Source organism: Pezoporus occidentalis, unplaced genomic scaffold (genome assembly GCF_034315485.1).
Source record: "Pezoporus occidentalis ecotype Australia unplaced genomic scaffold, CSIRO_AGI_Poc_V1 ctg18, whole genome shotgun sequence".
Taxonomy (NCBI): Eukaryota; Metazoa; Chordata; class Aves; order Psittaciformes; family Psittacidae; genus Pezoporus; species Pezoporus occidentalis.
In genome coordinates this window covers 7317967-7343149 of record NW_026913640.1, presented here as the reverse complement: position 1 = coordinate 7343149, position 25183 = coordinate 7317967, and the positions used below count along the sequence as shown (strand labels likewise).

The 25183-nt window shown below is 35.7% G+C and overlaps 1 protein-coding gene across 5 annotated transcripts in view; it reads left to right on the top strand.

Moving 5' to 3' along the window:
* SGCG (sarcoglycan gamma) overlaps nt 1–25183 on the top strand; it is a 126220-nt gene that overhangs the window by 75321 nt on the left and 25716 nt on the right. For all 5 annotated transcript variants that reach the window (XM_062615208.1, XM_062615206.1, XM_062615207.1 and 2 more), the window contains 4 exons: nt 2327–2428; nt 7435–7522; nt 19491–19610; nt 24219–24291. In XM_062615208.1, the coding sequence (XP_062471192.1) occupies nt 2327–2428; nt 7435–7522; nt 19491–19610; nt 24219–24291 (383 nt within the window). The remainder of the gene's footprint in view (nt 1–2326; nt 2429–7434; nt 7523–19490; nt 19611–24218; nt 24292–25183) is intronic.

The window sequence follows — 25183 nt, the reverse complement described above, 5'->3', positions numbered from 1 at the left end:
CTTATACAAAGTAATCCTGAATGATGTGACTGTATTTACTGAAAAATAAGAATTTACAGCTAAGTGCTGCATTTTGTCACATATCATATTATTCTTGATGTCAAAGACATTACATTCCTTTATCTATATAGCATTTTTAGAATAATCATTGCAGAAAAATATGAATACATTTGAAAGAGTGTGCTTATTCAATTGCATAATCTTCTTTTTCAACATCAGTTATAGGGGTTTTGTCTCCACTAAAAATTTCTTCCTCTCAAAGCCAAAGGCAGGATAGAGGCTGTTACCCAGGAGCCTGTTAATTTTCCCCAGTCTGCTTCAGAGCAAGAATTAATTGCTTCTTCTTCCTCTGCCTTTATACATTTAAGATTTGACAACGTTATTTTTTATACTTACTCTACAATATACTGTCTATTTAGCTTTTTATATTCCAGAAAAATATGCAAACTGTGTATAAACCTGATGACTAATATAATGTACTTTCACCTGACAGGAAAAGGCATAAGGTCAGATCAAATAATGACACCCTAAACTGAATTACATAAATTAGAGCCATTTGTTAGTGGTATTTCTTTAGAATACCCTGATATTTCATGTCATATTTTTCAAAAGTGTTTGTCTTAAAAACTATGTTTATTTCTGGTGTTGATCTCTGTTTTGTGTTACAAGTTAGAAAAAAACTGTCCATAGTCTTCTCTAGAAAAACATAGTTCTAAATCACACAATGCTGGCTGGGAATAGTGAGTATGAAAGCCATAGGGGGCTTATCATAGGTATTATTTCAGTTTTGTCTCATGAGATGTATCAGTGTATACTACATACTCTTTAAAAGCTTTGTGATGTCTAGAATTTGGAAATTGTTTCCACTGAGAAAAGCCAGTATATTATATATTTCAAAGCAGTAAAATGTTTGACCCTGAATAACAGATTCCATAAATAGGTATTCTAAAAGCCTCTTTCCTGAAATAAATCCTTGCTGAGGAAGAATCACATTGTACTCTCCAGTGGAGCAAACTGCTGACATGAATATTTCTTACGTTACAGAATTTAAGCAAAGCTTGTTTTTCTCTTTTGTCTCTCTTCAAATCTGTTAAAAAAAAAAAACAGCTACAGTGCTGCAGTTATTCATTGAAGGCTGGTTAGACATATTATTTAGCATTACATATATATAAAATATATAATGACATTGATCAGAACATGTATTTGAAAACAGTCTCAGTTATAACTTTTATTGGTGTTAGGCTTAATTCATTAGATGAACAGGTTATTGATGTATCATCATCAGCCTTTTCTTCTCTACTTATGTGAAGAGAAACCTTAAAAAATATTTACAGTGGAAATACTTTGGGGGTTTACTGTTTTTTGTTAAGCCCTCCCACCTCTTTTTTGTAGTTTGAGGCAGTTGACTTGAAAGATTTTCACATATGACAGAGCTGTAAGGCTGCAAAGTTTTTGCCAAGTGTTCTCTCATTTTTTCTGGCAGGGGGAGGGGTGAATCCTGTGCAAATTGGCTAAATACCTGTGAAATAGTTGGCAGCTGAAGCTTACAAGTCCTCAGATGTACTTAATGAAGTAATTCCTGACTCATTTTTCACATTATCAATTCTATTATAATAATGATGAAAGAAAGTAAAAGAAGGAAAAAAGATATGGGCTGGAAAGCATAACCGGTTAAAATCATGAGGGAACAACTAAGAACGAGGAAGGTACAAAAACTGACCAGTAGGTGATAGAAAAGAAGATGATAGCATGAAAGATAGGGCCTTGGCCTAGAACTTGGGGGGAGGGGGGGGCAGCACAAGTAGGGAAACCAAGGAAAGAAAAATGAATTAAAAAGAAAGAAGTAATAACTGAAAATGGAAGCAAGTAAAAATTCCTCATTGCCTCCTCAATAGGCTTAGAAGTATTATATTCCTTGTAAAACTTGTAAAGTACATTACTGATAAACTTGAAATGTTAACATAAGGTGTGTCTTATGTGAGTCCTGTAAAAGTTTATTGCTCATGACATTTTTAGAAAGCAAATACAAAGACTATTTCAGTCAATACAAACACACTTCTTTTGAAGTTAATGACTGTAATATTATATTTTTTCCTTAAAAAAAAATCCCAATTTTAGTAACTTTTTCTTGAAAGCTACAATTTCTTAAAGAAAAACACTCTTCAAAGAAATGAGGAACTCTCAGAATTTTAAATGCATTAGTATGGTTATCTAAATCAATATACTGGAGGCAAGCAGCTCTGGAAATTATCAGTTTGTGTAAATAACAAAAGATAAATACAGCATCAGTAATAAAATGCTAATGATTCTTGCATCTTCTCCTTAGACTGGAATGGGACACCTGCGTGTTACAAAAGAGGGTCTTCGTCTGGAAGGGGAATCTGAATTCTTATTCCCTCTTTATGCCAAAGAAATCCACTCTCGAGTGGTAAGTGATAATCTTACCACTAAGCAGATAATCTTTCAATAATGCTAAATTAATGCACTGATGAACAGTTGAATTTAGGCAAAGTCTAGGCAGCTGTCATGGAAATATAAATACATTTGTGTACGTGCATGTATATGTATGTATACGTCTATGCACACATGTTTTTGCATACTTTACAAGCATGGTCAGTTCAATGTTCTGATGCTATGGAAGAATTAATGTTTTTCTCTTAGGCATGTGATAAGAAGTAGCTCTAAAAGGAATTAAGTCATATGTAAGTAATGCTAACATTTTAAGAGTGTGGAGGAAGTTTTTCATTATTTTTACTGGTATATTTTTTTAGTGTAGGCTTCCCTGTGATGCTGCTTGTTTTGTTTATTCACCCATTACAGAATAGTTTCAGTATCTCTAAAATCAGTGGATCCTATCAGAAAAATTACAGTTCTTCTAATAAGTTCAGGTTTTGTCACTTTTAGGACAATGATATTAAATGTATTATATCTTTATATATTTACATATATAAAATCTACCAGACTAAATGGAAATATTCAGGATTTAATCATGTTTACATAGCTAGAAAACTGTTGTTATTGAGGTAAAGAAAGAATAACATTTCATCAAAGAAAATATTAATGAAACAGATTAACTTTAAAATTGCACTGAGAATGTGTAGAAAAGATTTTTATTGAAGTACTGGGTTTAGAGGAAGGGAGAATATGAATTGGTTTTTAATTAGACAGATGAACTCTGAAACTTATTCTAGTGAATTTTTTTCAGAACAGTATCTGTTTCTGGCCAAATAAATGAATCTTTTTCAGAACTATTGTCCGTAATCTAAATTCTTACAAAATGAGCCATGTTTTATAAACCAATCAAACAATGGCACCTTTCAAGTCTATTCAATGAGAATAAAAGCCGGATATGGCTCTTTCATTACTTCAAACTTGCAATCATCCTCACCAAGAACAAATAGCCAGCTATGAGACTTTTCTGAATCTAGGGAAAAATGTAGTGTTTGTATTAATAAAGCAAGAGAAAATGTAAATAAATTTATCAGAAGGAGGTTGTTAAAGTGCTTGATTACTGAAATTTAAGCAATGACAGTATATTTTTCATCTGTTAAGCCTTTCTTTTTCTGCAACAAGTATTTCCAGTAGCAGTTCTTAGAAGGTGAAATTGCATTACTAAACCTCTATTTCAGTTTTGATTTTATGTGTATTCTTTTCTATCTCATAGGCAGTGGGTACTCTATTTTTGTGCTTAAATGAATTTCCCTTGAGTTTATTTATCCATTAAGGCATGTAACTCTTTAAGACCAGCATAGGTGACACTTAAGAACTCCCTCTTCCCTCCAGAAATGTTATGCAATGTTAAGCTCTTTTATCTCATTTGTATTCATTCCAGGCCTTAATACATTTAGTGCTATATAGTAAGAAAGAGGTATGGCAGCAGCTTTTAGAAGTTTAGCTGTCTAGTTAGTAGTTAGTAGCATGCATTAATTAGAGCTTTCAGGATGCTGCATGTCTTTGCCCCTTATGAACCGATAATTCTTTGGAGGTATTCTGTTTATCTGTTGGCTTGCTCTTTAAAATATTTGAACTCTATAGAGGCTTAGTTGCCTGTAGCTTGATCTCCTGAGTGCCATCTGTATATTTATTCTCATAAATTTGCTTATTTGTTATGATTTCTTTTTCTAAGTTTGCCTGTTAAAGAATTAGGCCACTTGGCTATCACAGCAGCTTTCTTGCCTTAATAGTTTTCTCCTTGCAGTCTGCTAACTGAAATCTACTTGCTGTGCATCATCTCTGGAACCTGTCACAAGTTTATGCCTTCATTATGAGTCCAGCACAGAGTTGTGGGCAGCATCATTGCATCTTCACAGAATCATAAAATAGTTTGGGTTGGAAGGGACCTTCAGATGTCATCTAGACCAGCCCCCAACCCCCAATGAGCAGGGACATCTTCAACTAGATGAGGTAGCCCAGAACCACATCTAGCCTGGCTTTGAGTATGTTCAGGGATGGCCCATCCACCACCTCTCAGGGCATCCTGTGCCAGTGTTTCACCACCTTCATTGCAAAAAATTTCTTCTTCCCATCCATCCTGAATCTCCCCTCTTTTAGTTTAAAACCATCATCCCTCAACCTATGACAACAGGCCCTGCTAAAAAGTCTCTCCTCATCTTTCTTATTGGCCCCTTTCATGTTAGCGTAAGAACTGACACATAACCACCGGAATGGTTATATGAGGTGCTTTATTGAGGTGCCGGGAACCAGGGGTACGCACCCAAACCTGGTTCCGATTCCCGTCACATCGCGTTCGCAATTTATACACTAAAAATTTTGTAACTAATACATATTCAACACAGATTACATCATTGACTAATACATATGCATCAACGATTGCTACGTCAATCTATTACGACATCAGCCTCTTCTGCGCTTGCGCCGCCCCCTCTGGTGGTCGCCCTGATGAAGTAAGGAGTCTTCCTCAGGTTGTCCTTTTCACCTTTCCTCTACTTGGCCAGGTCCCAGTCGTCTTCCGGACGTTAGCATTCTCTTATCTTCACCAGGATGCTTCTGGTATGCCGTTTTTGGCTGTCTTAAACTTAGGTTCTGCTTGGGTAGAGTTTTACAATACATACACCTATACTCCCCTCATCATATGCAGTTATGTTAGCTCTTGCTACCAAGACTACCATTGTATCATGTAGTTACAGAGTAACTATGATACAAAACGGCAAAGTTACAACGCCTTCTAATATACAAAGCCTCACTATTGATTTATAAATTTCTCAAATATAATCATTTTACTATTTTATATGATTATTTTATTGTAAAAACTTCACCCTCTCTAACATTGACATATTGAAAAGCTGCAATAACGTCTCCCTGGAGCCTTCTCTTCTCCAGGCTGAACGATCCCAACTCTCAACATTTTCTCATAGGAGAGGTACTCCATCCCTGTGATCATTTTTGTGGCCCTTCTCTGGACCCTCTCCAGCAGGTCTGTGTCTTTCTTGTACTGAGGACAGACATAGACTTATGCAGTACTGGGAGTCTCACAGGAGCAGATTAGAGGGGCAGAATCACCTCTCTTGTCCTGCTGGTCACGTTCCTTTGGATGCAGCTCAAGATACGATTGGCCTTTGGCCTGCTAGTAGGCATTGCCAGCTCAAGTCCAATCTTTCATCCACTATATTAGCTAATACATATTCATGAATGATAAAAGATGAGCATTTATAAATATGTTACTAGATTTTAATTAGCAGCATACATGTGGCCACTGCAGGTCTCATTTAATACTGAAAATTACTAATTAATTTTTTTAAATTGACCAGCAACAGTCAGATAAGTGTAATAAAGATGCCCAGATTTGTGAGTCATTTAGCATGTATACTTAGTTGTGATATATTTACCTGATCTTTGTCGACTTTCCTTTTCCACCTCATACTAACTTGTTACCATTAATGTTCATTCTAACACATTGCTTACTTTTTTCTTAAGACTTTTCATAATTTTTGTCAATTCTGTGCCTTCACATTTTCCTGATATAATTTACAAAATGAGATTAATTTATTTTGCTCACTTAGTGACTCCTTTTGAGAGAGCTTAGCTTCCTACTTGTAAGATATTGGGCTGTTGTTTAAGAAAAGAAAGTGTAAGTTGGACTCCAAACTGTGTATTGCTTCTATCACTTATTAGACATGTGTTTGTAGTAAAATTCTTCACATGAAATGTGTTCAAAATTCTCAAGTTACCTCACACTCTAAGCATTAAGTTATGATGGAAACATGACTTGGGAGTGCTTTTCAAGGGTTAGCCTTTCAAGGTGTTGCAGAAACTCTCTTTAGTCTAGAAGAACTAGTAGAAGCTATATATGTACAATATATATACTACATATATAAAATATATACAATATTTCAGTAGTTAGAAAATCACTTATTTATCTAGGAACTAATATCACCAATGTCATAAGCCAACAGCTTACTAATACTGTATTCATATCATGTTCCTGATATTTTGGCAACTGAAAAAGGTTCCTGTCCTTTAGACAGAAAGTATACTTTCGTATGAAAACACCTGTACACCAAGCCATGAGTTAACACAAGGGTATGTTTTGGTTTTGGTGAAGTAATTCCATGTTGGTTGCAGCCTAAGAATGACATGAAATTTTGAATTGTCTACCATAGCTAGACTCACTTGTGATAAGGTGTGCTAGGAATGAATGAAGATACCAGTTACAGCAGGAAGCATGCCCTGGCTTCTGTAAGTAGCATGGATACCCTTAAGGATCTAGTTGCTCTGCATATGTCCCAGCTGTGGTGCAGGAAAGTTAAAAGTCGAATATGAGCACTATTGCTTTGTGACCTTCAGATGTGATTTAGTATTCTGGAACACTAGATACAGCACAGAGTGGTTTAGGCTCAAATCATGGTGCAGAGATGTGGACAAGCAGGTGATGCTGTGCAGTCTGTTAATACATTTCTGTCATCCTTCTGAGTGGAGGACAGGGAGACTATTTAATTTAGATTGACACTCTTATCTGTACTGTCATCTATTAAAGTCAGCTTTGAGCTAGTCAACCTGCCACTTTCTCCATCAGACTGTCTGTGTTTCCTTGCTGGGAGAATCAGTGCCAGGTGTCAAAATCAAGACAAAGCATATAGGCTGCATGGACCATTGAGGAAGCAGTATGCACACGCATATTTCTCACCAATTAATATAATAGTGCAAATTTGCAGAGTGGGGTATTCTCAATTCACTTAAACAGACTCTCAATTATGTATTGAAATGTAGCTGATCTAGCGCTTAAGCATTTTTTTTTAAAAGATAAAATGCTAGCAACCATGTTCATTGGTCCAGAAACACAGATTTTGTTCACCTGACATATTCTCTGGGTTTTTCTTCTTATTTTAAACCTGATATAGTTGAAGCTTATTGAAAAATACCAGCCCAGATTATTTGATGACACTGTGGATGGTTTTTTTCTCCTCCGTACTCCAGGACTCATCACTGCTTCTCCAGTCTACTCACAACGTGACTGTTAATGCTCGCAATTCAAATGGGGAAGTCACAGGCAGGTTAAATGTCGGTAAGTCTTAAGTGATTTTTCCTTGTTTGCTGTTTAGGAAACCCCCGGGGGGCCTAGGCCGTGACTAGTAGGAGGGCAGCTGTGGTGCGCCTCAAAGCCTGGGGCGCGGGCCCGGGTGGAGTGGGGGCCTCGACTGCTTCCAGCCCGGCACCACTCACTCGGAGTGAGTGAACAAGCTGTCCGGCCTGTTTTTTTCTGGAAGGACACGGGGTCTTCTGGGTCAGACTCATTTCTCGGCAGGTGGTATTGTATTCTCTTCCCTTGTTATTTTCCCTTATTGTTGTCGTTGGTGGTAGCGGTGGTGATTTGTGTTGTACATTGGTTGCTGGACTGTTCTTGTCTCAACCCATGGGAGTTGCACTCTTTTGATTCCTCAATTGCTTCCAGCCCTGCACCACTCGCTGGGAGTGAGTGAACAAGCTGTCTGGCTAGGGTTTAAACCACGACAATAATGAATATTTGCAAGGAGCTTTGAGGATATAAAGCAGTAAATGTGATCATTTTTTACTGCTATGGCCATATATTGATAATCCAGCTGCCAATCGATAAGTGTCAACAGTATGTTTTCAGTTGCTCAGTTCAGCATTGATTCTGTAAATATTTGAAGCACTTCTTTATTGCAGAATTATTCAAGAAAGGCCACTGCAGAAGTTACTCCTTTTCTTGTGTAAATAATCTATTGATAGTTGCAAATCATTTTCTAAGAAAATTATTTTTTCTTAGAGGTCCGTATGTCTCACTTCATTTCCTAGTATAGCAGAGACAAAAACATTTAAGCAGATATCCTAAAATTAAAAAAGCATAGAATAAAAATAAGTAACTTTTTTCTTTTTTTAAGGAAACCAGTTCACAGAAATGTACATATTTTACTGCATTTGGTAGCAGTAAAATACATTGGTTTACTTGAGGCAATCAATAGATCTAGACAGATGTAGGTGATAGATCATGGCAGAAAGAATAAGAAGGTATTACTCTTGAAGTTGTATTTTTAAAACAAAAATGGCAACAATATGTGTCACATACAACACGTTTTTCTTAGTTTTGGTAATGTTTTTCAACCTTTATTTGACTTTAGAGGAAAATGTAACAATTTATTAACTTCTTGTAAGATTCTCATGCAGCAAAGCATGCATTCCTAATTATTTAACTTCATATAAGTGCTTAAGTTATTATTAAGTGCTTAATATTAACTTAATATTGTTAAGTTATTATTAAATGCTTAAGTTATTATTAAGTGCTTAAGTATTTTACTAGATTGAGGCCCAGGTGAGCAACTTTTCCATGTTAATGAGACTGTAAATTCTGTGACAGTTCCTGTTTGAAGAATTAAGATATCAATTCATTGAACATACTGCAATCTTCACTGTTTTAAAACAAACTTCAAATAAAAAGTATAGTAAAAAAGGAGACTGCTATTACCCTCAAAAGTGCATAATTATTCAATTAATCTCAATTTGGCCTTCATTTTTTTTTTAAATCTCTTGTAATTCAAGCTAATAATTAAGATCTGAATTATTCTTCATAAGGAAATGTCCCTAAACATTTATCAAAACATGACAGTAGCATTCATATCTCATTTTGATAATAATTAAGGGCTGAAATGCAGTTTCATATTATTAGTAAAGTTATTAAATAGTTTGCAGTAATTAACTATACAGTGACCACAAGACCAAACCTGAAGTTTCTGTGACTTATGCTGTTGATTCTGTCTGCTTTGTACTGTTTGTGGCTGCCCATCATGGGACCCACATGTATCTGCACTGTGGTCATGTGCCTATCCTGCCTAATGAGAAGTTGTCAGGAGATCCTTTTGGAAGGGCAAACCACAGAGCATATCATTGACCACCACACTAATTTGCCCAACCTGATCACTGCCGAAGTCTGAGAAACTTACAGATATAATCATGTCTGACAGTAGCCCAAAGGCATAATGCATTGTTTGACAGGCTGTGTCCAGCCTGTATGACCTAGAACTGGTAATAGGAAAGGTGTGGTATGCAGAAGTTCATGAATATTCAGTCATGTATTGAGTTTAGCCACTTGTAAGATGAATGACCCCATCATTAGCAGGTGCTTTTCCATGAAAGTGAAAAAAGCTGCTTTGATTTTTGCTGAACTCAGTTCTGTCGCCATAGTTTAATATACTCATGATGCACTTGGGGGACTGTGTCCCTACAGAAATAAGGCAACTTTGTAATTTAAGATGGAAACATGACATACTTTTGGCAGGTGGAGGGCACATGGCTTCTCACACAATGTTTCAGCATGAACAATTAAGAGAGTTTGCTGAGGAAAAAAGGTCAGCGCTGAAAAGAGATGCAAATTATTTGCTTGTTTGGACTTTGGCACCTATAATGTAACTGAGGTCCAGAAATGAGCAGTCTTGAGATATTCATGCATAGTGTATCTTTCCTGTTAACAGAGCTTCTGTGCTAGAAGCAGTGTAAGGGATATATTTTAATGAAATGAAAGAAATTTTAGTTCTGTTGTGTCAGGAAATGGCTATAGAACTTACCTTGCCAGGCAAAAGCAACAACGAATCTCAGACCATCTTTTCTTTTTTTCTCCTTCCCAGTCGCCTCTTAATCGTCTTCTGAGAGTGTTAACTAAGAGCAGTACAGAAAATGAGATGGAATATTAAATAAATATAAAGTTAAAAATATCTGCTCTATAGGGCTTGATTCCATCTAGATTGAAGAAAACTTGTAAGCTGAAGACTTGATAGACAAAGAAGGGTCAATACATACCCATGTTGTAGAATATGGACTGTGCTGTTTAGCGGGGAGAGTTCTGCTGAATGGAAACTGTCTCTTCAGTAATGACTCATTTAGAGCAAGTACTACCCATATTTAGTATTTTTCCCTATTGGTAATGTGATTCTGTTTCTTCACTTTTCATCACCTGTTTTTTTCTGGCTCTATTCCCAGTAACTTGCAATTCAGTGTATTATTGTACCTTCTGATCTCAAGCATCTTTAACCTTTTCCTAAGGAAAAGCCAAATACTTAGTGCTGACCAGTCAAGAAGTTGCCTAGCTGTGCAGAGGGGCTGTATATATGAGTAAACCAGTAGGAAGGAGCAGAGCGTACACTGGAAGACCTGCATCTCAAATCTTTTAAATGTGTTCAGAGTACAAAGGCAGTTCAAGTACAACACTGAAGTAGGAAAGTTTTGACAGCACTCTGGCTTGCTTTACAAGAAATACTTAGGTAAGAGGGTAAAAAAATGATTTGAGCTTGGGAAAATCAAAACTGCATCAAAAGAAAGTGCTAACATGCATTTGCATATTACTTTAAATGTTTGACGTTTAAGTAATCTCTCTTTGACTGGCAATTCTATTTACTGAATTCATTAATAATTGGACTTATTTGCTGTCTGGTGTAGTTGGTACCTTTGTAAATACTAACATGAAATACTGCTAATATGAAATCATACTAATTTTAGACTGATGGAAAAATGTTGAAAAAAACAATAAAAACTTAATACTGTAAAGAACTCTGTTAATATCTAAAGATATGGCCAAACAATGGTGGCTGGGGTAGGTGGCAGTATGTTGAAGTAAACGACCATCTATATATAGCTTGATATTTTTAGCCATTGTCCTTAGGCAGTCATAGAATGCATGCATGTAAGATGATGTTTCCTTATCAGAAGTGTGAAAAATAGGTGTGTGGCTGATTAAATCTGTATGCACAAGCCTTTTCTAAAGAATTAATGCCTTCCACAGTTGTCAGCATGCTGGTATTATGTCTTAATACTCTATTCACCTTACAAATAGGAGCAATCGCCATTGTGAAGGAACTGTATAGATCAATTTTGGATTGTTCCAAAGATGACAATATAATATAGTATTACTCATAAGATCATAACAGAAATACCTTTTAACTCAAAGAAGATTGTGATTCAAATTATATGTTAAAATATTTTAATCAGTTTCTAAGAGTGATTTAAATACCCAGTCTTCCATAGAAGCAATTCACGAGAGATGTGAAATAAATCTTTACTTGAGGAGTTCTATGTCATTCCTCACATGAAGATAACAGACACGTATTAGGAAAAAATGAAAAATGTTTTCCTCATGAATCACAGATGTACGCAAATGACATTAAATGCAAGCAACTTCCACCATGAGCACTCTAGTTTTAAAGTTTCTACATGCTCCTTGGTTTACCTGCGTGACGTACCCCTTGAACGAGTTATCTGGACTTTGTAGCTCTTAAAAAAACATGCTGCAGATCTGGTATTTTGGACTGTGTTCCATAATTACACTGCTTTCAGAAGCCTCACTCAATGCAAATGCATTTAACTAACTGCTTGTCAGGAAAAGACTAAATTGAAAAAAAAAAAACAGTTCTGTGCTTTACTCATTTTTGACTTCAGTATACTTCTGGTTGACAGAGATACCCATTTTGTTTGAGCTACTCTTTTAAATCATTTAAAACTCATATATGACCAAAGAAACTAATATTAAAACCAAGTAAATAATTTCTATTTAAAAATTAATAATTAAAAAAAAAAAGGAAATGGGACTTTTAGTTGAGGGTTTACGGAGATGTGATTGCTTTGGGACTTTGGAAACATTTCTGAGAGAAATGGGACTTAAAAAGGATGTCGACCAACAGATGGCAAGGAGGGAACTGAAGGAAAGCACAGATGTGGAAAGGTGTGGAAGAGTCAGATGGAGTTAAGAAAACCATAGGAAGAGATGCTAATAAGCAAGGCAAGGATGTCTACAGAACAGATGGTAACTATTTTCATTAGAATAGCTCCTGTGTTTAAAATCATGAATAAGATTCAGATGTTATTATCACAGCTTGTTCATCAACCTTCAGAACTGAGTATCTAGAACTTTCCTCAGTAATCCAAGAAAGCAGTGGAATAAAGCTGCCAACCATCATCTCGAAGATTCCTGTACTTACCACTTCAAAGTCTTATTCAGTCCTAGAACAAAAAAGGAATATAGCACCCTGGGCCGTAATAGAATCATAGAATGGTTAGGGTTGGAAAGGACCTTAAGATAGTCTAGTTCGAACTCCCCTGCCATGGGCAGGGATGCCAGACACTAGATCATGTGGCCCAAGGTTCTCTCTGACCTGGCAATAATAAAACAACCTAGTCTAAAAGATTATCAAACTTTGTCAACGGTGAATGATAATGAATACAAACTATATATATAAGAAACACACAGAATACATACATAGTCAATTATCAAATACTTAAGAGCAACATTGGTATCAAACATTAAATGATGGTTCACCTAAGCAAACATATGCTTACCTGTATAGCCTACCAGCGGGTGAATGTAATGCAGTCAGATTTTGCAGTGGTGTTCCAGGGTTGAATATTAAGAAAGTAGCTAAAAAGCAGCATGCTTCCAACTATCTTTACTGAAAAGTAGGGTCAGCTTTTCAAAAGATCTGTTCTTCAGACTCATGTCTAGAGATTTTATGTCCATCACATTAATCTGAACAGCTGTTAAAATGAGAGCATTTGTGCTAACCCACCCCTCTTTTTTTCGAACAGAACATTCTAATGAAACTAAGTGCCAGTACCTGATATATCGCTTCATTAGCATTAATTTCCACCTATACACTACTACTTTCCAACATCAAATAATTTCTGGCTTTCTTATCATATATTTCTTATGATACTTCATTTTCAAGTGATGGTATTTTTTCATCAGAGACATAATAGAAAACAGTGTTAAGGAAGCATGATGTATGCAGGAAGAGTTTGATGGTGTTTTCACAGGGAAAACCCTGAAGCCAGTTTCATAAACTTGACTTAATTAATGACATTGTAAAATCATTTAGCTTTTTTCTTTTCTATTTTTCCCAGAAGTATTTCATTAAAAACTCCATTTTTGTCCAAATAAGTTCTTTCTTATCATTAAGATGAAAGGCAGGACATATTTCTTGAAGATCTTTGTACTGCAGGAAGATGATTATTTGCACAACTTTTATTGCTCTCCAGCTGGGTTATAAGAAGGAAAGATACAACATAGGAGCAATTAATAGAAATACAAATTGGAAACTTCATTGAAGTATTTTTTGAGGTGATTAAGTCTTTCTGTGATCATGAACTTACAATATTTGTTCCAAGGAGATTAAAGTAAGGATTTTTACTTTCAGAAGTATAAAAATTTTAGCTATCAGTGAATCTGATTATATCAACACACACGTGCCAGTTTTATTTAAGAGTAAAATTTAGTTGTTGACTCAGATCAGGCAAAATTTAGAGAATGACAGGTGGCTTCTAAAATATCCTACAGACTTTTTATATAATACTCTTTTCTAATTCCCTCTTTTACTCTGTGGAAAACGTGTTTCTGTTCTACATTAAATGCATATGCTATTAGTCTTTTGTAAGACCATTGTGTATTTAAATTAGTATAATGTTGAAAATAATTAAATATTAGAAAAAGTAGCAATGAATATACATTTAAATTAAAGCTAGTAAGAATATATTCATGAAAACTTACTTACAAAAAAGAACCAGTCATTACAGTTGCAGTTTAATATTTAGACTCCATTGAAAAGCATCTTTGCAAAAAAAAAACAACAAACCAGTCATTAAAGTCTATGTACCATTTATAATAAGGCGCTTACCATAGCAAGATTTACAGACCCTGTCCCCAAATATGATAATCTGTATGAGGAAATACATGATAATGTTCAGGGTCAGCAATGCAGACTTAAGCCACACTTTAAGCATCCTCTAGATAACTAACATAACTAAATAAAATCAGGTAGTTGTATGTGTTGCCAACTTGTGATATTTGTATATGCCAGCATCACAGTTAAGGGGAAATTTATCTTGGCCAAGGGGATTTGAATTCTATGCTGTCACTTCTCTGACTGTGTCTAGAAGAAAAGTAGTGTACATATAAGTCTGTAGAGCTTAGCTCTGAAAAAAGGGTAATGTTTGGTAAATAATTTTTTATTTGGAAAAAGAAGCAGATAGTGCTTACCCCTCTCTCATCAGAGAGCAATTACTCATCTGATTAGCTCCAGTCTTTATTTCAGTGGGAGGAAGGAATTCAAAATAAGTAGAAAAAAGGGAATTTTTCAATATTTTATAACCTTCTCAATTTTTACAGTCTTCAGTAAATTTGCAATCCCAAACATATTTTGGTTCGTATGGTGTAGTAGTCATTAACATAAGTCACTGGATGATAGTTTGAAGATAATAGCTATTGCTGAGGGTGAGTATAGTTCGTGTGTTTTCACCCTTTAAAGTAATAAGAAGATTGAATTATTGTCATTGGTAGATGCTAGTTGAATTTGTAAAGGTCATCTTAAAATAGCTGAAATTCATTGTGACTATAATCTGTTGTAGAATTTGGGTCATTAAGTACATCTAAAAGACTATTCATTTTAAGTGTAACAATGCTTCCTTCTTAAAATGAAGGACTTTCATTGGCAGTTAGTGGCCAAAAAAACGAGCTAGATCCCTGTGTTTTGCAGCAGATCTGCCGAAGACACACAAACGCACACCCACCCTGGAGTACTACTTGAGCATATCTGCAGTGTACCCTTGTGGCAATGAGGTCTAATAGCATACTGGGCTGTATCATTCCACCTTTACATTTGGAATGCTGTGTTAAGCCCTCTCCAGTATGACCGAGCTATGAGCAAACTAAGCAGTGTCACATAGGATGCCATTAAGATGATCAGGGAGTGGAAGTAGTGTTTGTTTAACCTGCAGAAAAGAAGGCTAAAGGGGGCTTCTAACTTCTGCCTGCTACTAGGAGGGCAAGAGGCAAAATGGCAGACTTTTCTCAAGAGGTGCACAGCAAAAGGGCAAGAAGCAGCAATCATAGGCTGCATTAAAGCAAAATGCAACTGGGTAGAAGGGGAGGAAATATTGCTGTTAGAAAGGTTAACCATGGGAAGAGGTTGCCCAGGGAGGCTACTGAATCCCCTTCCTCAGAGGTATTAAAATCCCACTTCAACAAGACCATGAGCACCTTCATCTGAGTTCCAACCAGGCTGACCCTACTATGAGCAGGCAGTAGAACTAGGCGACTTCCAGAGGTGACCTCTGGTTAGCATTCTTCTGTGATTCTGTCTTGCCCTGTCTTCAGCTGACACTCTGGAAGGACCCAGGTTGCTTACAGACCCCATGTCAGACTTTCTAGTCCAATGCAGAAGTCTTAGATATTCTAGGGCATCTAAAATAAGCTGAAGGCCAAACAGAGAACACCAAAGTATATGTAATGGCACTGGACAGCTATGTTGGCAACTGAGTCATGACCCATCTGTTTAATTGGTCCTCTCACGTTGTCCTCTGCTCAGATCAATAAGCAAGAATAGAATACTCCTGAAACACAGTGCTGGAGTTGACCTTATGAAAATAACACCCATGGATTTCTTTATAGTAATAATAATTGGAGGAAAAAGAATTACCCATTATGCAGAAGATAGAGTGGTTAAAGTATTCACTCAGGAATGAGTGACTCAATTCAGCTGTCGTTTCTTTATAGAAGGTTTCAAATTATCATGCCTCATTCTCCTTTGGTACTTGCCTTTCCATTTTACATATGTGAGGACTGTATTTTTCACTTTTTCCCGATGAAGTTATTCATCATGCAACACATTCTGGACTCATTAGGCCTGAGAGAAAATGTGACACCATAGCCTTTTTGTCACGTCACTGTGTGAGAAACATGATCCCTATTCCTGCTATGGTTTCATCAATAATCCATTTTACAATGAAATGTTTCACAGGTTTGGGGTTTTTTTATTTATATTGAGTATTTTATGAAGACAATGCCTAGATGGATAAAGACATTTAGTTAGTAAATCATACTGAGAGGGGAAAGTACTGGTTGCCAGTGTTTGCATAATCAGTGTCTGCAGTGATCATTCAGAACTGATTTTTTTGAGATCTCTAGACTTGTGTTTAATCATAGAGAACAACAAAGTATAAGTGCTGACAGTAAGGCATCCTTACTTTGATCTCAGAGGGCATAACTGTATCCATTGCATAAAAGGAGAACTGAGAGAAAAAGAGGAAACAGGAACAGCAAGTGTTCTATTAAAGTATTAGAGATGTTTTTCAAGGTGATGAGAGATGTATGATTTGGACCTAAAATGTATATACACAATGTGCTGCATGTTCTCTGTAATAACACATTAATTCTAACAAAAGACCAGCAAGTACTTCCACACCATTCCATATGAAAATCTGACTAATTCTATGCTTCTGAAAGCAATGGCTTTACATCTTTAGGTACTATATTACTCATGGAACTAGAACTGAATCTGTAGGAGTGTTACATTTTTAATACTTTTATTGAGATCTTATTTTAAGTAAAATGCTTTAATAAAAATTAACTAAAAAATAAAATTGCATAGCAATACCCCAAAGCACTCAAGTTTTTGGCTTATATTCAACATTTCAGTGATTCTAGGTGGTAGGAGAAAAGTGAAGCATACAGAGTAGGTGATAGCCATAGGTTATCAGAAATCATGGATAGCAGAACAGAGCAAGAAAAGAAAAAATCTTTTAGCAGGGCCTGTTGTGATAGGTGAGATCTGATGGTTTCAAACCAAAAGAGGGGAGACTCAGGTTGGACATGAGGAAAAAATTCTTTACAAAGAGGGTGGTAAAACGCTAGCACAGGTTGCACAGAGAGGTGGTGGATGCACCATCCCTGGAGACATTCAAGACCAGAGTGGATGTGGTTTTGGGGAACCTCATCTGGTTGAGGATGTCCCTGCTCACTGCAGGGGTGTTGAACTAGATGATCTCTGAAGGTCCCTTCGAACCCAAACTGTTGTATGATTCTATGATGATCTTACAACTATTTTCTTTCTTTATGTCACATCTCTCTGAATTAATCTACATTCCATAACAATAGAATTAATAAATAACTGCCAATTTTCTGGCAGTATGCAGATACACCCATTAGATCAATCAATTCCTGCTGTTTGAGAAAGGTTTTTCCTGTTCTTACTATGAGAAATGTGAAAAACCCTTTTTTAACAAGATATCCTGTGAAATGGATTCAGCGAATCAAGAAGATAAATGTTCTCCTAGAAGGGATCGAGTTAGGCCTGGTGCAAGTCAGGTCACACTCTGGTTCTTTCAAATCCTTTTTTTTTTTTTTTCCCCAATGTGTTATTAAGTTATTAAAACTTCTGTGTCTACCAAGGTATTGAGAAGGAAAGAGTGGAAGTGCTACTATTGAGACCTGGCAGTTCATTTTCAAAGATGACTTCCTTTGTACCAAGGAAATCAGTAGATAACATTTCCTCTAAACATACAGTATCTTCACCGCATGAAAGTATTTTTCTGTAATTGTGTGTAAATAATTAACAATTATATATAAATTAACAGTATGTATTTGTGAGTCTTCTAGATACATTGCTGCATGTTGTTCACAGGTTTGCACTATAATTCAAATACACTTAAAGCACTTTCTAGTTATTATTTTAAACATTACTCACACTATAAAACCTCACAGCTTAGAACTGAATCTGTGGAAGGCAACCATGGATAGAGATCTAACCTTGCCTCACTTACCCAGAACTGCTTCTTTTGCTGTAAAAAAAATACGACTGTTCAGCACCTTTTCACTTTTTGCAATACACTTCTCAGAAATAAAGTCATGCTTTGGAGGAGCTTTAGAGAATAGCTGAATTGAGATGAGTAAAGCTGTGTTAGGGTGCACATGTCCAGCAGCGTATAATTTACCTGAAAGTTCAGCTTCCTGTCCTAACCATCTTTAAATAAGAATCTGTATCAGGTTTTATGCATTAAAATTGTTGCCTTAGTTTAGGATATTATGGTTTATATAACCCCTTCTGTACTTGGTGGGCAGTTAAAAGCAATCCTTTGTGTCTGCCAAGCGAATCACTAAGCAAATTCTGTAGAACTTTATGGTATGCATCTCTCGCATCAGCTACCACACAGATTTTAGAATACATTTCTTAGCGTATCAATCATCCACCACCTAATGTCATTTTAACTGGAAGGAAAAAAAAATAATCCTAATGATGTTTCTTTTGAGAATTACTGCCTGGAATATACTTAACATTTACGGGAGCAGGCTTGGTACGGCAGGTTCCTGCTGGAAAGGAAGCAGCTCAGCACCTCTCACTCCCACGAATAGTCTCTGAAATGCATTTATTAAAAATTCATTAAAAACATTTATTAAAAAAGGTGTCTTAGCTGCTTTGACAATTCTCTGTAGTTCTAATTCTGACCACAGATTTAGATGATGACTATCAAATCAACACTCAGATTTACGTGGTGTGAATTTGGTGTGGAAAGGGTAATATTAAGGGTTTGATTTATATCCGCTTACCACGTCAATACTGTAGAACAGGATGTTTTACTGAATCTAGGATTTGGTAATACATAAAGGCTGTCTTGCAGATGATTATTTTACTTTTTGGAGTACGAGATCAAACTGCAAATATTCTTGTAGCTTTTTTAAACTTTTCTAAGAACATGATCAGTAACAGTTGTTAGATATGTGGCACCAAACTGACATTTGCTATGAAGAACTGAGGGTCCTGCTCTTACATGGGATGCTTGTAATTTTAAAGCATTTAAGCCTCCCTGATCATAAAGGATGATGCTGCAAGGACTTTGATAATTAGATTTTATTTAAAAAAAAAAAGAGATGATAGACTCACACTGATCAGAGAATCTCAGCGGTTACAACAACAAGATCAGGAATGTTTGTCTTGATCAGTTCATCAGGGATTTCCTAAATTCCCTGGAAACCCAGTTTGAAAGCATGACTCCAGGCACAGTTTTGTGACTTTGTAAATAGACTTACCCAATTTCAGTACTTACAGGGCCACTATCCTTAGAATATTCAGGTTCTTCATGATCCTCAACATATTTAAATGTGTCATTAAATTATTAAGACCACAGTTCAAATTATTAGTAATTTATATAGAAAGCTGAACAAAACTGATGTAATTAATCCATTATTCTACTGTGCTTTGCAGGTCCTAAAATGGTAGAATTCCACGGTCAGCAATTTCAGATCAACTCAAAGGACGGCAAACCACTTTTTACAGTGGATGAAAATGAGGTTGTAATTGGTACAGATAAACTTCGAGTCACAGGTTTGTAACAGTTTGAGAAATACCCAAATAATAGCCACAAGAAAAACACAATGAAAAATGCCATTTTTAAATACATCATTTTGTGAATGCAGGTTCTGGTTTTACCTCATTAGGGAATAGAAATCTGAAGATATTCTAACCTCTGTCAGCAAGTAATCAGTAAGAACTTTTAAAAGCAAAATTATAATGCATATCACAGTAAAATAATAATTGTGTATATATGTATATTTTATTTTAGTGATTGGTGCTTTTTTTTTTCTGAATTATTAAATGTTTCCAATCACACTGTTAAATGAGGCTGAAAAAATTCTAGATGATACAAAATGAGTCGTATTGGGTTTTATTTGTGAAAACATTTTTAGATTCTCTCTGATATTTTTATGTGATTTTATCTTTCAAAGTGAAAGCCACTGTATTTCTTCTTTGTGTGTAGACATGTGACAGAATGGTATTTGTAATATATTTTAAATGCCATTTTTCAAAGACAAGTTTGTCTTAGGCTGTTTCTTCAAATCGCCAAAGTACTCAGTTACAAAATAATAAGATGTCAGTTATCACATGAAAAGCTATTTCCTTTCATATGACCTGATAAAGTCAACATTCATTTTCCAGGTATAAAGTTGCATTAATGCAGATATATATCAAGGTGTGATTTCTCCTTAAGCAGAAGAATCCATCAAAGGGAATAACAAGAAATATTCTGTAGCTTGTTTTGAATTACATTTTTAATATTTTTAGCCTGAGTGCAACTATCATGATTAATTTTTGCTAATTATTGGTCCCCTGAAATCTTGAGGTCTTAATTAGAATTGATATATTCATGTTATTTCACTGTGCAAAACTACAAATGTAGTAACTATACAATTAGTGTTTCAAAGCCAAAGTTAAGTTATAATAAATGTGTTAATAAATTCTGTTTACGCCTGAGGGTCTTATCTTAAGTTTTTTACTATTTAACCTAATTGAAATTACAAGTGTGTTTAACCAGGAAACCATATCAAATAATTATTGTTTGCCCAAGGGGTGCTAAACTTTAATAGAAAAGCATGTTTAACAAAGATATGAAAAAACAGCATAATTGTTAACTGATTTGGAAAAGTCTACCTCTGCTCAAAGTAAGTAAAAATAATTCATACACAAGTTTAAATTGTTATGCTAAAACGTGTATTCTGACTTGTCCAATATTAGTCTTTACACTGCAAGGATAATTGTTTACTTTAGCAAATACTGTAGAAAGATGCATTGCCTGTTTCTTTTTTACTCTGTAGTACAAGTTAAAAGCAAACCCATTAAAATCAGTGAGGCTATTTCAGTGTAAAATTAATAGGAGTGAGAGGAGATTCATACCTAGTTTGCTTCAAATTAATTTATTAAAATTGTGATTTAAATGATACTGTTAACATGAAGGACAAATTAGTAATACTTTGCATGCTGAGATAATTTTTTAAACATTTTAGATAAAGAACAAGATTAATGTGAAATTTTGCAAAGCTCATATCATAAGAAATAGAATACCTCAGGCTTAAAATACGCAAACATCTTGCAGTATTTTATATACAATATAGGGAACTATTTGATTTTAGTTTTAGTTTGATTTTGTTTATGTGAATTATGAAATCTCAGTAACAATTTGTAAGAAAACCTGAAAGGCTTCAACTAAAATATAATGTAGCAGAGAGCAAATGCCTGTGATTTAGGATCTTTCAGGAAAAATTAAAAGTCTAAGAATAACTTGATGAAATATAACAAGGGAAAGTGTAGAGTCCTGCATCTGGGCAGGAACAACCCCAGGTTTCAGTATAGGTTGGGAAACGACCTGTTAGAGAGCAGTGTAGGGGAGAGGGACCTGGGGGTCCTAGTGGACGACAGGATGACCATGAGCCAACACTGTGCCCTTGTGGCCAAGAAGGCCAATGGCATTCTGGGGTGTATTAGAAGGGGGGTGGTTAGTAGGTCGAGAGAGGTTCTCCTTCCCCTCTACTCTGCCCTGGTGAGACCCCATCTGGAATATTGTGTCCAGTTCTGGGCCCCTCAGTTCAAGAAGGACAGGGACCTGCTGGAGAGAGTCCAGCGCAGGGCAACTAAGATGATTGAGGGAGTGGAGCATCTCCCTTATGAGGAAAGACTGGGGGAGCTGGGTCTCTATAGTTTAGAGAAGAGGAGACTGAGGGGTGACCTTATTAGTGTCTATAAATATATAAAGGGGGAGTGTCACGAGGATGGAGCAGGGGGATTGGACTAGATGATCTTTCGAGGTCCCTTCCAATCTCTAGCATACTGTGATACTGTGATACTGTAATAAGGTAGTACAATCCAACACCTCAGGAATTGTCATTTTCCAACAATTTGGTATGTTTGACCTCGTGCTATTTTGCTTAGATGTTTTCTGGCCCATATGATAGACTGAAACAGCAGCAGACCCTCTCTGTGTTCTCCTAAGAAGGGCAAACACCTGGGGAAAGCCATGAGCAGCAAGGTGCCTCAGGTACCTGACAGGGTCACAGGTCTTGATGCTTGAGTTTAGACAACTGAATTGAACCTGCAGTCAACACAGTCAATGCAGTCTACAGCGTGAAGGAGGCACCTAGACCTGGCATGGGGAGAGCTACTCTGCTGGTCAAATACAGTTGTCTACTTTAGGATGAGCTCAACAGCTCACTCATGTCCCTTGAATATAGTGGCTAAGTTCATATGCTAAAACTTGATCATCCAGCAGTATTTGAAACACCTTTTGATAATGGTTTATCTACAAAAGACACTTCATTTGATCATGGCAGCTGGAGGCCAAGCATGATGAACAAGGGTATTTTAGATTACAGTACGTATATATGATTAGGTAATTCTGCCTCTATATCATCTGTGACACCCACATCATAGACATCATAAACACTTAAATTTTTAAGTGTATGAAAGTGAATCTCAGCTCAACCCTTCATGACAACTAATGCTACCCGGAGATGTACTCCAATTACAACCTTTTCAATATTCAGTAATGATCTGCATCTTTTGCAGGCATTTATTACTCTGCGACAGAAGTATTGAACATCAACATTTTGTTCTTGTAGGGTTTTATACATTCAGTTGGCATTGGTGACAGTAAAACCCACCTTGCAACAGTGTATTAGCTAGCAAATAAATTACTGGTTTATAACTAATAATATTGTCATGGCAGGAGGAACAAAGTCACAGGACTAGCTGGAACCAGAATCTTCCTCCACAAATGGCTAGAGTCCATGGCCATAGGAGTCCATTTTTTCACTCCCTTGCCTGCCATTGAAACTTACCTCCAGGAAGGCTGTCCATAGAAGGGAGAAAATAGGCTCAAGCAGATAAAATTCTATGCAATAAAATCCATTCAGCAGATATAAAATCTCAAGTACTGCGCAAAAAAATTTTTAACAGGTACAAATTATAATTTATGTATCATGACTGTTGTATTGGCTAATATTTTGGTGGTGAGAAGGTAAGAAATTAATAGAATGTATTTGCTTAGCCTCCACTTTTCTTGAAGAAAAGGTGTCAGGGCAGGGGGGATTGGTATCTTTTTGGAGAAGTATATTGTATTGCCCTTTCTCCAGTTTACTACTTGTCCTTGTTTGTCTTTCATAATGTCTTAAAGATTTGCTGAGTCAGTGATTTTCCAGTGATCTGTTCTATGGAAGGGTTTACAGTTTGAGTAGTTAATGCTGAAGTGCAGCGTGAAGATGTATGTTTGATTTAAACACTTCTGCTCAGAAGGTAAGGTAAGTAGGGGACAATTTGAGGGTATGAATAAACATGCTCTTAGACTTTGAAGAGGCAGATAGTCTGTGCTTCATAGGGTGTGTAGGGGGTATTAATGAACCTTTCTGACTTCAGTCCTCTCATTACGAAAATTAGTATCTTGAGCTTGTGTATTGTAGGATTAAAATCATAAGTAATAGTCTATAAAACAGTAAATGTAGTAATATTCATATCATATTTGACATTATTTCTTTACAGTTTAAAATATAAAGTAGGTAATGACGATAAGAAATTTATTTAGGGCCATTTAAAAAAAAAAAAAAATTGCCCTGAGATTATTTTCGGGGTTTTAGTGTCATACTTAATTTTTCTCACGGGAAGGCAAGGTTTTACTCTTAATTAGAGGTGAAAGCTTAAAATATGCGGATAAGCCTTTTCATTCCCTATTACACTACCACCACCACCCTTCTCACTAGTGCATTAATGCTGATATTTCCCAGTGGCTTTCTTCTATTATGAATATTTAGGTCTGTAACATTTGCAAAGATTTTGCGGAATTTTAATTCTATTAACTGTAATGGAAGCTGCACTTTAAAAATCTTACTACTTATTTCTTTGCCTCAAGTAGTTTAAAATTTCTCTGTCTTCGCACTTCTTGGATTTCATTTTAAAATTTACACATTAATTATTACATTACCCATGTATTGGGTCATTCCAATCAATGCTGTAATAACAGTACTGTAGCTATATTTTAATTGTTTTATTAACTGTTAATATACGGTTACTTATCTATATTTTTAATATCAAGTGGCCATATAAATCACTGTTCCTGTTTTCTTTCCATTTGAACTTTTATATATAGTATTTTTCTTTATTTTTTTGCAGGGCCTGAAGGAGCACTTTTTGAACATTCTGTAGAAACACCACTTGTGAAAGCAGAAGCCTTTAAACAGCTTAGGTAAGAATTAATACATAAAAACATTAATAAGTAAACATTGTTTACTATAGATATTCGTATTTTTTCTGAACATGGCGTTTTCAACAGCATTTGCAGAACTGTAATTCCAAACAAATACTGTTTTAAATGAAAATTATACATTGCTCTGCAATTTTGAACGATATTATGAATGTTTTATTGTTGGTGGTGAATATTTAAAGCCGCATAATATACTGTGGGAAGTTTTTCAGTAAACTTCTATTTTTCAACTTTGAAAACCTTAGGTGTGACTTTTTCTATTATGTTGTGATAGAAGTTGCTTGTCTGCAGCAGGTCATTGGCGTATAATTAGTCAAGATAGGAACTACTGTCAGTCTGAGGAAACACTAGTAAGAACACATTGGAAATGTGCAATGCTCTGTATGAGTGAAGAGAAGTTTGGGGTGAGAAAATCATTATAAACTCCTTTGCATGTTTCAGAGCCCCTTAATTCAGGGATAGCATTTCTTTCTGCATTATTCTGTGTAATTTTGAGTATCCCAAATTAGCTTGTAAGAAGTTGGTTATGATGAGGTAATAAACTCAAATTACATTCTGTTCGTGATCATGTTATGTTTGTTTTTAAAAGCCAGTTCAAAGAAAGGTTTGAAATGAAAGAGGATCTCTTTAAGAAGTATACTTCTGTACTTTCATTCCTTGGTAGTTTGCTACTTTCTGTCATAATTTCTCTTCTTAGGGTTTTTTTTCTCCAATAGGGATAACTACTGGAGAGTCATGGAAGATGATTAAAGTTTTCAAAAACTGTCTGTATCTTGGTGACTGAATTTTCAAATTGAGAATGGCAAATGAGAGGGAGACCATTAAGATACTTCTGTTAAGTTTCTCCTTGATATTTAAGATTGACTTACAGTAA